This window comes from Neoarius graeffei, chromosome 8, assembly GCF_027579695.1.
Source record: "Neoarius graeffei isolate fNeoGra1 chromosome 8, fNeoGra1.pri, whole genome shotgun sequence".
In the NCBI taxonomy this organism is placed as follows: Eukaryota; Metazoa; Chordata; class Actinopteri; order Siluriformes; family Ariidae; genus Neoarius; species Neoarius graeffei.
The window spans coordinates 27987622-28005900 of record NC_083576.1 but is presented as its reverse complement, the minus strand read 5'-3'; the positions used below and the strand labels follow the sequence as shown (position 1 = coordinate 28005900).

Here is an 18279-nt window from a genome sequence, read left to right as displayed (position 1 = left end):
AGTCAGTGGATGCTGTCCAAAACTGGGCCCTTGAATGGGGGTTTAGAATTTCTATAGATAAGACTAAAACAGTATTTTTTACCAGGAGGATTATTCCTCTAGACTTCAAGTTGAAGATATCTGGCACAGAGCTAGAAAGAGTCAACTGCTTCAAATATTTAGGCCTATGGTTTGATAAGAGGCTAACGTGGTCTGTACATATACAGAAGATGATTGAGAAATGTAAAAAAGTTTTAAATGTGATGCGATGCTTGCGTGGGGTGGATTGGGGTGCAAATAGGCCAGCCATGAAAACTATTTACATTAGCCTCATTAGATCTGTATTTGACTATGGGTGTGTGGCTTACAGATCTGCATCCAAGTCACTCTTAATGAAGCTGGATGTTATTCAACATAAAGCTTTGAGGTTATGTTGTCATGCTATGAAAACTACCCCAGTTAATGCAATTCAGGTTGAGATGGGTGAAATGCCTCTTCATATCAGGAGGGATCAGTTAACTCTGGTTTATTGGGCAATAAGAAAGATCACATAAGTGTCAGATCACAAAATCCAGGGACACATGTCAGCCCAGGGGCATTTTGAGTTATTGACAGATTCAGAAAGTACAGTTTCTAAGCTTTCCAATGATGCCTTCCATGTGGAAATCTGACAATATTTGAAGAATGTGTGGCCTTTTGAAAGTGCATACCTCTTGTAACCCCCCTTCTTTTTTTGACAGGTGCTGATCACCCAGCACAGTAGGCTATAGGCTACTAAAGAGTTACCCTAAATCCCAATAAATAATGGCGCAACAGAGTCCTAAGTTCTCAGCGGTGGAGTGGTGAGCTGGCTGAGATTCCTGATACCATAAGGGTACAAGTATGAGTAGAGAGAGAGAATAATAAGCATGAATCTAATAAATGATAAATTTAACAGCGCGGTGCCTCCACTGCGAAAATACTACACTTACCTTTGAAGCTAGTGTATGGTGTATTTCCTCAGAATTTAAAATAACAGTAGCTTGAGTGAAAGAACTAATAGCTAGTCTGCAGTGCGCATGTCAGAATGTTCAAATATAAAGAACCAAATGAGCAGCCAATACACCCAAGATATAATTAAATAATAATGATTATATTTATTAATAAGCAATAATAATAATAATAATAATAATAGTATTTGACAATAAATGCTCCCAAAGAAGCATGCAATGTAATCACCAAGAAAATAGTAACACCGGCACAAGAAGAGCGGAAACAATTAGCCTACATAATAGAGATGTTACAGATAGCACATCAACAGTGTGTATACCAGCAGTACATAGTAAGAAAATAAAATTGGGTAAAGTATCAAAAGAAAAGAAGTGGACAAGAAAAAAAACGCGCGCGCAGTTGGGGCCCGTTGGTGCACAGGTGGCAGCTCTCTGAACTGCAGGCAGAACAGCAACCGCTGCAATGCCCTTCTAAAACGCTGGCTATCCAGGCGAGACCAGAGGAACGCGTGTGTGTGTGTCAGTGTAAGTGTGGGTTCGCGTTACTCACAATCCACCGGTCAAACCAGACGGATCAGGTTACAGATGTCGGTACAGTCACGCAGCAGATGCTCCTGAGCAGAGGGCTAGCTATTGCTGTGGGTTAGCTCGCTCGAATAAGATGCTGCTCACCCCAAACCCCTCGGTAACTGGCTGGGTCCCAGACCCGACACAGTGAGTTCCCGGGACTGACGAAAGCGCTCCGGTGGGCACAGCACGGAGGGCAGATGTGTCCGCAGAAAAAAAAAAACAGCAAGATCACTCACTGGAGTGACACCGGAGTTTATGGCCACAAGCAGACCAAACTATAAAAAGACTGTCTGCAAAATAAGTGCTGAAATAGAGCTCACAAACAACGCGATCTCTCTCTGCTCGGCAGCAGGCGGGAACTCCGTGAGCTTCTCCCTCACGAAGTGATGAAACATCTCAAAAAGCCCGCGAACTCGCGGGCATTAAACATATACCAATTACCATTGGCTGACATCAAAATTCAAATAAAACTACAACGAGCAAATAAGTCTGATTGGTCCGAATGCACAGAACGTCACAACACATCAGAACAGTGAAAATATTCCAAACCACAAGGCATTATGGTAAATGGAGTTAATTACACAGAAAATAGGGCAATCCAATATAGAGTATAAAATACAGTGTTATTTTAGAGGACCTTACACTCTCCCCCCTCCAACAAACAGCATGCCCCCATGCTGGGTTACATATATTATAAGGTGAACAGGAAAAATAGGTAAGAAAACAAATAAGCAAAACAAAACAAAGACCCAAAACAAACATGGCCTATTGCTTAAAAACTAGCTATGGGTGTAAAGGCAGGTGAAGTGCATGGCATAAGGAATGGCCGGTCTGTGCATGTACTGCAAAGAGCCTGCGGATTACACCACCAGGCATGAGAAACTTTATACCGTGCAGGGAATGGCTCGGCAAGTGCAAAGTGTGATGCTACAACATTCCTGCTCTGCACTCCTAGCTTGCCATAAGTCAAGCAGTCAGTAGGCTTCCTATCCCTATGTGACCTACGTACTAAGGGAAGAACGGAGTCTGTGGGAGCTGCAGAATAAACTACAGAGTGAACATCAGGACAACTAACATCCTGGTCTGTGGCTACTAAATCCTTCACTACCTCAGGAGACCTATGTGGAGAGGTAAGGAGTGCAGGGTTGAGTGGAGTTATCACATCTCTAGGTGTGGGCACTAACCTAGGGCTTCTAACTGTGGTGGAGACACACGGCGCAGTAGAATCTGGTACAGGCTGGGCATTATGCGTGCCAGCAGTCAGAGGAGCATGTTGCACTGCATCCTCAGCATAACAACCATATTCCGAATCAGAATCAGAAGTGCTAGACTGTGCATGTACCACAGGAGGCAACACCTCAGAGACACCAGTCCTACGATTTTCCCTAGCCCTTCTGTGTTTCACAGCTCTTGAGCCCACGGCTGGAGTGGTGGCGACCCCTGGACCTAGTCTTACCTCCTGTCCTAAAGGCAAGATATGGTTACGGTGCATCACCTTGACTGGTCCATTACCATCAACAGGCGTCAACCTGTACACAGGGAGGTCAGAAAGCTGACCATCAACACTGTAAAGACATGAGCTCCATCTATCCGCTAGCTTCTGCTTCCCTTTCAGACCCAAGTTTCTAATCAAAACCCGATCCCCAGGACTCAGGCTATGATAGCGAACTTTCTGGTCATACCTCTCCTTGTTGCTCTGATTCATCCTATCTGCAGAGGCACATGCCAGCTGGTAAGCAGCTTGCAACTCCTCTTTCATCTTTGCCACATACTTTAAATGTGATGCAAATGACGTGTCATCAGATGAAACACCAAAGCAAACATCAACAGGGAAGCGAGCCTCCCGACCAAACATCAAGAAATAGGGTGAGTACCCGGTAGCCTCATTAGGAGTGCAATTATACGCATGCACCAAATGTGCTATATGCTGACTCCACTTTGACTTTTGATGTGACTCTAGGGTGCCCAACATGTCTAACAAAGTCCTACTGAACCTCTCAGGTTGTGGGTCACCCTGGGGGTGGTAAGGAGACGTCCTCGACTTTTTCATACCCAACATTGTCAACATCTCAGTCACCAGTCTACTCTCGAAATCCCTACCCTGGTCGGAGTGGATACGGGTGGGCAAACCATAATGAATAAAATATCTCTCCCAGACAGCTGTGACAGCTGTCTGGTCCTTAGTAGGAAAGGCTTGTGCATAACGCGTGAAATGGTCAGTGACGACCAACACATTGCAAACATTTCGAGAGTCAGGCTCAATCGAAAGAAAATCTATGCACACCAAATCCATGGGTCCAGAACTCTGTATGTGGGAAAGAGGAGCAGCCCTCTGAGGCAACGTTTTCCGCTTGATGCAGCGCTCACGTCTTACAGTATTTCTCTGCATCAAGCTTCATACGAGGCCAGTAAAACCTGTCCCGAACCAGACTATACGACTTGTCAAACCCCAAGTGGCCACTATCGTCGTGCAGCAGCTTAAAAACCAGACCATGGAATTGCTTAGGGAGCACCAGTTGTCTCACACACTGACCACCCTGCTTAACAGTCCTGTATAGCAGTCCCTTGTCAATAGACAGCTTTGCCCACTCCTTTTTCAGGATCTTAAAGTCAGGATGCCGCGTCAGGATACTACTAGCAGGCTTCTTCAGACTTATAGCTTGCCAGACATCTCCTATAACAGGGTCGCTTTTCTGAGCTTCTTGAAGCTCACTAGAACTAAAAGTAGGCAACTGATCAGGTGCTACAGCAGCAACATGACAGAATGCTGTTGGAACAGCTGACTCATGGCTGCAAATCTGATCAGCAACCCGGGGGAATGGAGAACAACCAGCTCTCTGTGTGGCCACCACCTGACAAATAGCTCGCACTCCAGGGGCGGGAATCTCTTGCCACTCATCGTCAAGGGACAGACTGACGTGAGGGCGTTGCGACAGTGCGTCAGTATCCATGTTCTTCCGCCCAGGCCTGTACTTCAGGCTGAAGTCGTAAGTGGACAATGCCGACAACCAGCGATGACCAGTGGCATCCAATGTGGCAGACTTGGTTATATAAGTCAGGGGGTTGTTGTCCGTCCTGACTTCAAAACTGGCTCCATAAAGGTAGTCATGCAGCCGATCCACAATAGCCCACTTCAAAGCTAAAAACTCCAGTTTGTGAGCTGGATAATTCCTCTCTGAAGGGGAAAGACTACGATTGATGAACGCCACAGGACGCAATCCTTCAACGTACTCTTGATAAAGGATACCACCTAGACCATCCAGGCTTGCATCCACATGCAAAACATATGGCTTTTGGGGGTCTGCAAAAGCTAGCACCGGGGCCTGAGTTAACCTTGACTTCAACTCCTGAAAAGCGGATTCGCACTGATCGCTCCATCTAGGACCAAAAGGTTCAGAGGGCCGGAAAGAAGGTTTCGAGTCAGCAGCCTGTGAACTTGAGCTCTTCTTCCGAGGCAGACAGCCCTGCAGCAACTCGTTCAGCGGTCGGCATAATGTGGAAAAACCCTTCACAAAACGACGGTAATATCCACAAAAACCCAAAAATGACCGTAGCTCAGTGACAGTCCGTGGTCGAGGCCATGAAACAACAGCCTCTATTTTGGAGGGGTCAGTGGCTATGCCATCCTGTGAAACTATGTGCCCCACATAGTTCACAGACGTCCTGCCAAACTGACACTTATCCAACGAAAGTTTGAGACCTTCATCTCTCAACCTGTCCAGAACCTTTAAGAGTCTCTCCTCATGCTCCTCCAAGGTGCTACCAAAGACAATCAGGTCATCTAAATACACCAGAACCTCCAGAAAATTCATGTCTCCGACTGTCCGCTCCATGACTCTCTGGAATGTGGCAGGGGCACCACAGATTCCCTGAGGCATACGCTCAAACTGATAGAAACCTAAAGGACAGATGAACGCTGTCTTTTCTTTATCAGCCTCGCTCATGGGAATCTGGTAGTAGCCACTTCTCAAGTCCAACACCGAGAACCACTTACTACCAGAGAGACAATGGAGGGCGTCTTCGATCCTGGGAACTGTGTACTGGTCAGGGATGGTCCGCTGGTTAAGCGTTCTATAATCAATACACATCCTGACTTTACCTGACTTCTTGCGCACTACAACAATGGGCGAAGCATACGGACTCCGAGACTCCGAAATGATGCCATGATTCTGGAGTTCCAGCAAATGCTGACGCACATCCTCTAGATCAGCAGGAGCTAAACGTCGAGATCACTCCCGAAAAGGCCGCGAGTCATTTAACCTGATTTCATGCTGAGTGCTTTTTGAGCAGCCTACATCCCACTCGCTACAAGAAAACACTTCCTTCCTCTGCAACATCTTCTCGCAGAGGCGATGTTTTGCCTCCTCTGGCATAGAAGAAGTGCCAAAATCAAAAGAAGCAGAAGTAAGCTCACCAGCAGCTATGGGACTGCAAGTGGACGGAAACTGTGGCACCATCTCTACAGGGTATATGTGAGCGAGGGGACTACCTCTCTTCACAAGAACATCCCTGGAAGAAACATTCCTCACATTTACCGTAATACGACGGCAGGACACAGCAGAGACTGGATGGACTTCAGGCCGAACCTCAAGCTCAGGGACAGATGTATCATCAGCACTAAAAGGCTGGTCTACCAGGACTAAAGAGTCATTGAGTTCGCCAGGAAACTTGGGCAGTCCTGAAAGCTGCAGCTCCTGCCCAGGCTTTAAAACAACAGGCTTAGGTTTCGTGAACCACACAGTACCGTGTTTATTCACATCCTCCGGTGATACACCTGTGTGCTTAATGGACTCAAAAACCTCTTTTATCACCGGGTGTATGGTCAGCGTGTTAAGAAACCCGTCACCTGCCTGTTCACGACAAGAGTGGAACAACTTCTTCACTAAGTGAGTGTTTGTGCCTACCAAAATGGCTATACCCTCTTTTGTCTGAGGGTCAGGACACACAAGAGCTAAAGTGTCCACCACCTGAGGCACACCAGTGACCGCTTCAGTGAACTCAAGCCTAAGAGGTAAATATCCATCATATGGGTATTTGTGAGAGCTCAAACCCCATATTTCCAGATTTTCCACTGGCTGCAGTGGCAAATGCTTCAAATATGCATTATAAAAGCTATGATACAAGATGGTGACCTGAGAACCACTATCAAGCAGAGCTTTAGCCTAAATACCTTCTATCTGCACGGGCACCTCAGCCGAGGGCCCCACTAACCCAGACGGCAGTTGTGATTGGCTGACTTTGATTGGAGGTGAACAATGAGCGGAACGTGTTTTGTGTGATGGAGCTCTGTGCCGTTCCTTCACTGAGCTCCAGGGAAGTTTCCCTGCTGCGTGACCCTCTTAAGCAGCTTCTGATTCACTACCCTCAAGTTCTCAGGACGTGTGCACTCTCGCTTGGTGTGGCCGTCTTCTCCACACTTGTAACAAAAAATGGCAGGAACAGAAGAGGATGTCGTAGACTTCGGCAGGTTCGAAGAAACAGCCCTTGTGGGAACAGCTGGGGCTGTGGTTTCTGTGCTGTGGCTTACACCAAACTGTGAGACTTGAGGATTTTCAGGAGCCACGGTAGTAGCAGTCAAAAGTTTAGTTACTAAAGACGTCAGCTCCTTGACCTCTTTCCTCAGACTGTCAACCTCAGACGCCAGGGGAGTAACAGGCACATGAGGAAGAGCGACAGCAGCAGTCACAGGAACCTGGCAAAATGTAGATGAGGCCACAGAAACCTTTGCACTCTCCCTTGCACTTACCCAGTGCTCTTCCTCTCTCACATTTCGCATTAACTGGGAAAAAGAAGGCGGAGCTTGCAAAGTGTGCAGAAGTCGCACACGTAAAGCCACAATGTCAGTGGTGAGAGCACCCTTGAACAACTGCTCCAGACGTGCACGATTCAGGCCTGCAGCTTCAATCGCTCCTCTCAAAAGAGCACGGTGGAGAAGCTTGTCCAAGCGATACAAGAAAGCAGAAAGTTTCTCACCATCTTCTTGAAAAGTATGGCGAAACGATGCCATAAGGTCTGCCCCACTCTCAGTCGATCCATAAGTAGTGTCAAGAGCGGTTAAGTAATCAGTAGCAGTAGCAGATGGGCTACTGACTTTCAAAAACCTTACTATATCCGCAGCAGGCCCACACAAACTCTCAACAATGCGCTGTCGCTTAGCAGCATCACTGCACTGCCACTCAGTAATCATCTGAGTTGCCTGCTCCATCCAGGCCTCATATTCTTCCTCGCCTGGGGGAACGGGCCGTAAACCGGAAAACAGCCTCAGTTTTCTATAGCCAGGCACATCAACAGATGCCTGGTTACAGCGATCAACGAGCTGGCCTATGGCATTCACAAGATCCATGCTGACATCAGGTTTAGGAGGCTGCGTGCCCAAAACAGCCTTCACATCACCCATAGACTTGCCCTCCTGCTGTAATAATGAAAATAGCTTGGCTTCGAATCCATCACTTTCAAGAACAGGACTAGCAGGCAGCAAACTACTCACTACATGAACAGCCCATGGACCTGCCTCACCTACAATTCCCACTTCAGGAGGGACAGAGCTCTGATCCAACTCAGCAGAAGTCTCGAGTAAAATGTACAGGTGCCTACCAGTCTTGTCGCCACGGCAACCGCGTATCCGGGTCCTACCCAGAACCTTAACTGTGCTGAGCACACGGCTAACCACATCATCAGTGGCCTCCAGTGGCACTCTGCTAAGTAAAATGGCATGACACAACTCCACATTCTCCTCACGGCTCCACTCAACAGCCTGACTAAGGTCCATGTTTAAAAAAAAAAAAAAACTGCCCAGCAAACAGCAATAACTAACACAACACAAACACTAAGCAAAACACAGCGATCTACTTGTTCTGGTAAACAGGAAAATCCCAGCGGTGCCTCCAAAATGTAACCCCCTTTTTTTTTTTTTGACAGGTGCTGATCACCCAGCACAGTAGGCTATAGGCTACTAAAGAGTTACCCTAAATCCCAATAAATAATGGCGCAACAGGGTCCTAAGTTCTCAGCGGTGGAGTGGTGAGCTGGCTGAGATTCCTGATACCATAAGGGTACAAGTATGAGTAGAGAGAGAGAATAATAAGCATGAATCTAATAAATGATAAATTTAACAGCGCGGTGCCTCCACTGCGAAAATACTACACTTACCTTTGAAGCTAGTGTATGGTGTATTTCCTCAGAATTTAAAATAACAGTAGCTTGAGTGAAAGAACTAATAGCTAGTCTGCAGTGCGCATGTCAGAATGTTCAAATATAAAGAACCAAATGAGCAGCCAATACACCCAAGATATAATTAAATAATAATGATTATATTTATTAATAAGCAATAATAATAATAATAGCAATAATAATAATAATAATAATAATAATAATAATAGTATTTGACCATAAATGCTCCCAAAGAAGCATGCAATGTAATCACCAAGAAAATAGTAACACCGGCACAAGAAGAGCGGAAACAATTAGCCTACATAATAGAGATGTTACAGATAGCACATCAACAGTGTGTATACCAGCAGTACATAGTAAGAAAATAAAATTGGGTAAAGTATCAAAAGAAAAGAAGTGGACAAGAAAAAAAACGCGCGCGCAGTTGGGGCCCGTTGGTGCACAGGTGGCAGCTCTCTGAACTGCAGGCAGAACAGCAACCGCTGCAATGCCCTTCTAAAACGCTGGCTATCCAGGCGAGACCAGAGGAACGCGTGTGTGTGTGTCAGTGTAAGTGTGGGTTCGCGTTACTCACAATCCACCGGTCAAACCAGATGGATCAGGTTACAGATGTCGGTACAGTCACGCAGCAGATGCTCCTGAGCAGAGGGCTAGCTATTGCTGTGGGTTAGCTCGCTCGAATAAGATGCTGCTCACCCCAAACCCCTCGGTAGCTGGCTGGGTCCCAGACCCGACACAGTGAGTTCCCGGGACTGACGAAAGCGCTCCGGTGGGCACAGCACGGAGGGCAGATGTGTCCGCAGAAAAAAAAAACAGCAAGATCACTCACTGGAGTGACACCGGAGTTTATGGCCACAAGCAGACCAAACTATAAAAAGACTGTCTGCAAAATAAGTGCTGAAATAGAGCTCACAAACAACGCGATCTCTCTCTGCTCGGCAGCAGGCGGGAACTCCGTGAGCTTCTCCCTCGCGAAGTGATGAAACATCTCAAAAAGCCCGCGAACTCGCGGGCATTAAACATATACCAATTACCATTGGCTGACATCAAAATTCAAATAAAACTACAACGAGCAAATAAGTCTGATTGGTCCGAATGCACAGAACGTCACAACACATCAGAACAGTGAAAATATTCCAAACCACAAGGCATTATGGTAAATGGAGTTAATTACACAGAAAATAGGGCAATCCAATATAGAGTATAAAATACAGTGTTATTTTAGAGGACCTTACACTCTTAAAACATGAAAGGGAGAAAATCGCCCTCAAAGTTTTCCTTCTCAGTTACTCTGGGTGCAGGGAGGGCACATAATAGTGCTCATTTGCATGACATTAAGGAAAGCCCTACCCCCTACTAGCTAGCACGATGCTACTTTCATGTAAACAAAGATCACCACGTCAATTTTCTTTCCATGCAAAGTATGCCCAAAACAATTATGAAGTACAAAAATAAGTCCTAAAGTGTACTTTAACATTTTGTGGTTGAAAAATTACTCACACCATAAGAAAGAAAGATGCACGATGATAACAACTAACACAATGCTAGTTTCATGTAACCAAACCACAACACTCTCCGTTACATGCAAAAATAACAAAATTACTCACACCGTAAGAAAGAAAGATAGCACGATGATAACACAACTAACACAACGCTAGTTTCATGTAACCTAACCACAACACTCCCCGTTACATGCAAAAATAACCACACAACCTTAGATTAATAAACTTACCCCATCAGAAAGAGAAACGCCGCCTTGCACACATCAATGCCTCCGATGGAATATGTAGTCCTAGAACACTTCCTTTTGATTGGGTTTTTTTGCTAGAAATGGTCATCTCTGATGTAACTACCGTGCGTCTGTTTGCTTCGCGGTGTTTCAGCTCCTCTGCGATCTGTTTAGCTTGCTCCATATTCATTCCATAGTGAAATTACATGCCTGTATGCAGCTTAAGTAGCCACGAGCTCAGCTCGTATCATACAGCTGATTGGCGAACAAAAAAAACAAAAGACTTAAATCGTCACGTGAATGGCCCAAATGGTAATTTACCCACACCCCCCAGCAGGCTACAGTCCTGACAAAAACGAGACAATTTGCAACAAAAAATGTATGCTTTTCCAACAAAACAATCTATTATCTGAAATACTGATTGCGTTCTTCAAGATCTCAACTTGCACATTATGGAAAAAAACGAAAATCACAAATTTCGAAAAAAAAATGCTTCTTTTGCGATTTTCTCGGATTCGTTTCGGCCGACATGTGTCCCTGGATTCTGTGAGTTATTCTTCTTTAATTCACTGCCAAGAGAAAGATAAGTCTCAAGTTAGAAGCTTTGGGTGGATTATATCTCAGAAAGCAAGTGAAATGGGCCTCCAGTTGCTTAATGTGTGTCCATCAGTGTCTTATCCAGCTGTTCCATTGTAGCTATTGAGAGAACCTCTAGTTGACCTAGACCTGTTAGAATTGAAAATGAATGAGGAAATCAACAGAGATATAGTTGAGTATCATATTAGAGATGTGTATGAAGATAAACTTGTGATATTTACAGATGCATCAAAGTCAATAAAAGGTAAAGTTGGTGTTGCATTTGTAATACCTAGCCTCAAGATCTGTAAAAAAGAAAGATTGAATAATGATCTTGCAGTTTACACAGCTGAGCTAGTAGCTATTCTTATTGCCCTGTCCTGGGTTGAGAGCAACAGGCCAAGGAATGGGGTGCTAATTGCATCAGACTCTGCATCTGCATTGATGAGCATTCAGAGTGCTATGTCACAGTCCAGATAAGACATTGTTTTAGAAATTGTACAGATAATAAGTAGACTATTAAACTCTGATACAAATGTCAGTTTTTTATGGGTCCCAGCTCATTTAGGAGTACGAGGTAATAAACTAGCTGATAAGAACGCTAAGAAGGCATGTGAATCTCCTGAGATCACTATGGATATTCATTATAGTGAATATGAAATTAAAATGATAGTCAAGTCAAAGTCTAAGGAAAAATGGCAAAGTGACTGGAATAATGTTAACACTGGTAGGAAATATTACAGTATTCAAAGGTTTGTGGGCGGTGCAAGACCAACTGCTAGATCCACTCACGAGGAAGATATTATCTCTAGGATGAGGTTTGGGCACACTGGTTTGAACAGTACTCTATTTCTTTTAAAAAAGCATGCTGATGGAAAGTGTAGTGTATGTGATGCTGTTGAGACCATAGAGCATGTTATAGAATACTGTACGAAGTTTGACCAGGAGAGGCAGCAACTTATCCAAGAGCTAGAGGCAGAAAGTGTGCCTTTAAGAATAAATACAATTCTTCAGGAAAATTCAGGCGAAGTTTGCTTTAGGTTTTTGTTTCACTTCTTGGAAGAATCTGGTCTGATTAGAAGAATTTAGGTTTTTTATTATTTATTTATTTATTTAGTATTACTTAGATATCCAGACTCACACTCCATTTCGGTAGGTGGCGGTAATGCTTCCAAAAGTTGTTTGCCAACCGCCATTAAAAAGGAAGAAGAAGAAGGGACTTCGCCAGAACATCTCGTCAGTTTTTTCTTACCGTTTCTGTGCCCTTTATGCTTTTGTGGTTTTTTTGTCCTCTAGCTTGCTTGTTTCTTATCATGGTTTTTGTTCTAAAGTTTTGTCTTTTTCATGTTTTTTGTCCTAGTGTTTTTGTCCTGCCTGCCTCATTTTTTGTCTCACAGTTTTTTTGTCTGGACTATTTTTTCATGTCTTTTGCACTAGCATTTTTGTCATTGCCCACCTCATTTTTTGTCAAGTTTTTTTTATCTTTTTTTTCCCTGGACTATTTTGTTATTTGCTTTTTCTATACTGTTTGTTTACCTTTTTTGCCACGCCCTTTCCCTGGATTAAATCTCATTATTTACTGGATTACTGTCTGTGTGTTCTGCTTCTGGATCCTAATCTCGCCACACCTCCATCACCCCTAACAGTACGTTCTGGCCAGCAGAACTGACCCATCTGAGAGCGGCTATACAGCAGCAAGGAGCTCTCCTCGGGACCCACCAACAGGAGCTCCAACAAATTACCCAGAACCTCTCCACCTTGTCCAATTCACTCAACCTTCTAGCCATGCAACTCCAGCACTCCCAAGCCATGCCTACCCCTGCCCAGCTGCCTCCTTCTTCACCTCCTGCCACCACCGCTTTCCACGAACCGAGACTCCCTTTGCCTCAGCCTTACAGCGGAGGACCAGGTACCTGCAGATCCTTTCTATCTCACTGTTCACTGATCTTGAAGCTACAACCTCTGGCCTTCCCCACAGAACGCTCCCGGGTAGCCTATAACATCATGCTCCTCACTGGCAAGGCCAGGGAATGGGGAATAGCGGTCTGGGACACCGATGCATCTTTTTGTTCTACCTTAAGAATTCTCCGAGGAAATGAGGCGAACAATCGACTGCTCTCTGTACAGCTGAGAGGCGGCTAGGGAGCTCATGGAGCTGCGGCAGGGGTCCCGATCTACCTCGGATTATGCCATTGAGTTCCGGACATTGGCAGCGTCCCATGGTTGGAACGAGAGTGCCCAGATTGACACGTTCCTACATGGCCTGTCTGACGCCATTAAGGATGACCTAGTCTCTCGGGAACTGCCGTTGGACCTCTCCAGCCTCATGGACCTTGCCAATCGCATTGACGCTCGGATTCAACAATGGAGGAGAGAGAGAAGAGCCGCCCCAGCTTCACCACCTCTCCACCTTTCACCTCATCCGTCGAACCCATGCAGGTATATCGGGTACCTATGACACCATGCAGGTGTCAGCGGAGGAACGACTGCGCCGGCGGAGCACGGGGGCCTAATTCTACTGCGGTCAGCAAGGACACATCTGCCGAGCCTGCCCACTAAAAGAACGAGCCCACCAGTGAATCGAGGGGCGCTGGTGGGCAATGCTTGGAACCAGCCCCTGCTGACCAACCATTGCTCCCTGTTATCATCACCCACAACAACCGGCATCACCATCTTCAGGCACTCGTTGACTCGGGGGCGGACAGGAACCTGATCTGCTCCACTACCGCCAAGGATCTCGGAATCCCATTACTCGCCCTCGAGGTCCCTCTCACCATCCTGACACTCAATGGCATTGACTTGACCACAAGCACTCACCTTACCGCGCCGCTCACCTTAAGGATTTCAGGCAATCACTCTGAAACTATTCAATTTCATGTCATGAACAACCCCCACGTACCCATCATCCTAGGATTACCCTGGTTAACGCAGCACAACCCCCACCTAAACTGGACTAATAACACCATCCTAGGCTGGAGTCATTCCTGCTTGGCCTCCTGCCTGAACTCCACTCTGCCTCCCGCCAAACCACCACAGCCCTCAGCCAGTGAGTTTCCCGACCTCGCTCACGTGCCCCTGGAATATCTGGACCTTAAGGTAGTTTTCAGAAAGACCCGAGCAGTGTCCCCTCCCTCCTCACAGACCCTATGACTGTGGTATTGACCTCCTGCCCGGGACAGCGCCACCCAAGGGACGCCTCTACTCTCTTTCTCCCACCGGAAGACAAGCCATGGAAAAATATATCACCGAGTCGCTGGCAGCTGGGATCATCCGCCCTTCCTCCTCCCCAGCAGGGGCAGGGTTCTTCTTCATTGAAAAGAAGGACAAGTCACTCCGCCCTGCATTGACTATCGAGGTCTCAACGCTATCACTATCAAAAATCGTTATCCACTACTGCTCATGACCACGGTCTTCGAACTACTCCAGGGAGCCAAGTGTTTACTAAACTGGACTTATGCAACGCCTACCATCTCGTTAAGATCAGGGAAGGGGACAAGTGGAAGACAGCCTTTAACACCATCACAGGCCACTACGAGTACCTCATGGTCCCTTTCGGCCTGACCAACACACCCGCAGACTTCCAGGCACTAGTTAATGACATTTTGAGGGACTTTCTTAACACCTTTGTCTTCATGTATCTGGATGACATCCTGATTTTCTCTCGCTCCCTGGAGGAACATCGGGGTCACATCCAGCAGGTCCTCCAATGCCTGCTAGAAAACAAGCTGTTCGTCAAGGCAGAGAAAAGCGAGTTCCACCAAAGCTCGGTCTTGTTCCTGGGGTTCATCATCTCTCCGGCGAAGATTCAGATGGACCCCCTCAAGCTGGAGGCAGTCGCTGACTGGCCCACCCCATCTTCGAGATGAGAGCTCCAGCGCTTCCTTGAGTTTGCCAACTTCTACAGGCGTTTCATCCGCGAATTCAGCACGGTGGCCGGACCTCTCTCAGCCCTGACCTCAACCAAGACCCAGGTCAAGTGGGAAGAGGAAGCAGAGAAAACCTTTTCCACGCTCAAGCGCAGGTTTACCACAGCACCCATTCTCACCATACCCAATCCAACCAAGCAGTTTATCGTCGAGGTTGATGCTTCTGAGTCAGGGTTTGGAGCCATTCTCTCCCAGAGGGCCAGTGACAACAAGGTCCACCCATGCTCCCTCTTCTCCCGCTGGCTGTCCCCAGCCGAACGTCATTACGACATCGGCGACAGACAGCTACTGGCTGCGAAACTAGCCTTGGAGGAGCGGAGGCACTGGCTCGAGGGGTCTGATCTCCCCTTCCTTTTTTTTCCAAATATATTTATTGGTCTTTTTGCATTACAGAACACTTTTAACAATTGAACTACTGTCACAGGTAGAACCTAACATTCTCTCACACACACACACACTAAACTTGCACAATCCACATATCAATGCACAATATTGCAAAATTAAAATCAATGTAATATTTGAAATTAAATACTTAAACTTCAGTATAATAAGGATCACACTTCTATATATAATAAAATCTCATCTCATCTCATTATCTCTAGCCGCTTTATCAAATCGCAAAATCGCTTTACAGGGTCACAGGCAAGCTGGAGCCTATCCCAGCTGACTACGGGCGAAAGGCGGGGTACACCCTGGACAAGTCGCCAGGTCATCACAGGGCTGACACATAGACACAGACAACCATTCACATTCACACCTACGGTCAATTTAGAGTCACCAGTTAACCTAACCTGCATGTCTTTGGACTGTGGGGGAAACCGGAGCACCCGGAGGAAACCCACGCGGACACGGGGAGAACATGCAAACTCCACACAGAAAGGCCCTCGCCGGCCCCGGGGCTCGAACCCAGGACCTTCTTGCTGTGAGGCGACAGCGCTAACCACTACACCACCGTGCCGCCCATATAATAAAATGAAATAAATAAAAGTTTACATTTCAGACTCTATAATGCTCATATATGGTTCCCAGAGATGAACAAACTCTTTGTTTTCCCTTAGCAATATATGTTAGTCTTTCTAGACCAAGGCATTCTGAAAGTTCCTTTATCCACTGTTTCATAGAGGGCGCCTCTACACTCTTCCAACTAAGTGCAATCACTCTCCTGGCTTGTAGAAGTCCAAAGTCCAATGGTTTAGTCTGTTTCTGCATTTGTATGGAATTCAATGGATAGATTCCAAGTACACACAGCTTAGCATTTAGTGGTATGTTAATATGAAAGACCTCTGACAGACAATTTATAACATTTTTCCAGAACTTCTGAATCTTTGGACATTCCCATAAACAGTGAAAAAGGGTTCCCTTGTTATTTAGACATTTAGTACAAGTGTCTAGAATGTTGCCAGACATATGGTGAAGTTTGACAGGGGTCATGTATGTCCTCATCAACCATTTATATTAAAGGAGCTTAAACCTTGTATTTATTGTTTGTGTTTGTGCCTTTAAACAAGCCTTATTCCAATCCATTTCAGTTATGTCTTCTTGTATGTCATCTCTCCAAGCATTTAACCTGTCCATTGCTGAATCTTTAGAAGTAGATATTAGCAAATTATAATAAATAGAAAGTAGGTGTTTCCTTCCCATACACCCAAGGGAGACTTCTATTTTTGATAATGGTGGGACATGCATAATCTGTCTGGATCTCGATGACATTAAATTTTTCAACTGTAGATATTTTAAAAAATGCTTTGGAGGAATTTGATATTTTTCACATAACTGATTGAAGGTAAGCAACACTCCATCCATATACAAATCTTTCACTCTCTGGATGCCTTTCGTATGCCATGATCTAAATCCCCCATCTTTTTTACCAGGTGTGAATTGTTCATTACCCCAGATAGGGGTGAACTGGGAGGATATTAGAGAATCTCCCATATGTTTGTGTGCAGCGTGCCACACTAATATTGTGTTTTTCAGAAAGGGATTTTTTGTATGTTTTTTAAGTCTTTTTTCATCTGAAGAATATAAATAACTATGTAAGGACAATTCTGGAACTGATTCTTGTTCAATGCTTACCCAAGATGGGGGTGAAGTACAAAAATAATGTGTAGCTGATGTTAACTGGGCCGCCATATAATACCACCTGAGATTTGAAAACTGAAGCCCCCCTCTTTCATAAGGCTGGTATAGTATGCCTGTGTTACCTTCTGGCTCTCTCCTTTTAGTTATGCTGTCATAGTTAGTTGCCGGAGTCCCTGCTTGTACTCGGTGCAATATGTATACTGTTCCTACTTATTCAGGTGACATTGGGCATACCTAACCACCTGTGTTTTCTTTCTCTCCCCCCCACCCCAAATCTGTCCCTCTGAGTTACATGGAGTCAACAGGAAATCTTTTGGTGGAGACGGTGGGGACCTCAACTGGCTATCGTAGCCTGCAGGGAATCGGCCGTCAGACATTCTGTCGCATGTCCCAGACCCGGTGAAATGTAACTGAATTGTCTTGGCCAGGCCTAAGGGTCCCATCTGCATCTCATCATTGCTGAGGAGTGTGCTCCCATCACCCAATCAAGCATCCAGCCAGAGCAGGTCATGATATATTTTTTACCATATTAACATGCCATTGTGTGTTATGCCTGATGTAAAGACTCTCGTCTCTGCGAGCCTACCACACAGATTTAATACTTGTCATTTTTAGGGCATACCTAACAACGTGTTTTCTTTCTCTCTCCCCCCCCCCCCCATCTGTCCCCTCGGACCTGCTTGATCCATCCTGGTGCCCTGTGTCTGGTCGGAGTTTTATCGCCCCACTCCTGTGAAGGACGGCCCCATGAGGACAGTTGAGGGTTATACCTGTTAAAACTGTTAATATTATAGTCAGGCTGTCTGTTGTTGCCCAAATGAGGATGGGTTCCCTTTTGAGTCTGGTTCCTCTCGAGGTTTCTTCCTCATGTCATCTGAGGGAGTTTTTCCTTGCCACCGTCGCCACAGGCTTGCTCATTGGGGATAGATTAGGGATAAAATTAGCTCATGTTTTAAGTCGTTCAAATTCTGTAAAGCTGCTTTGCGACAATGTTTATTGTTAAAAGCGCTGTACAAATAAACTTGATTTGATTTGATAGTAATTTTAGGCGAAGTCTTGCTTTCCTATTGTTCCAGATGAACTGACTGAACAACTTGGTTAAACAATCGTAAAATGATGCTGGTAATGGCAGAGGAAGTGTCTGGAAAAAGTACAGGAATTTAGGTAAAACTGTCATTTTTATAACATTTTATTCGTCCCATCATGGATATGGGTAAATTAGACCATCGGTTTAATAATTTAGTGACTTCATCTACCAGAG

The 18279-nt window shown here is 45.5% G+C and overlaps 1 protein-coding gene across 1 annotated transcript; it reads right to left on the bottom strand.

Moving 5' to 3' along the window:
* Window positions 1–6837: 6837 nt before the first annotated feature.
* LOC132889875 (paraneoplastic antigen Ma1 homolog) lies at window positions 6838–8307 on the bottom strand. Its single transcript, XM_060926698.1, has one exon. It carries the CDS (start codon window positions 8305–8307, stop codon window positions 6838–6840), a length of 1470 nt encoding a protein of 489 aa, XP_060782681.1.
* Window positions 8308–18279: the final 9972 nt, after the last annotated feature.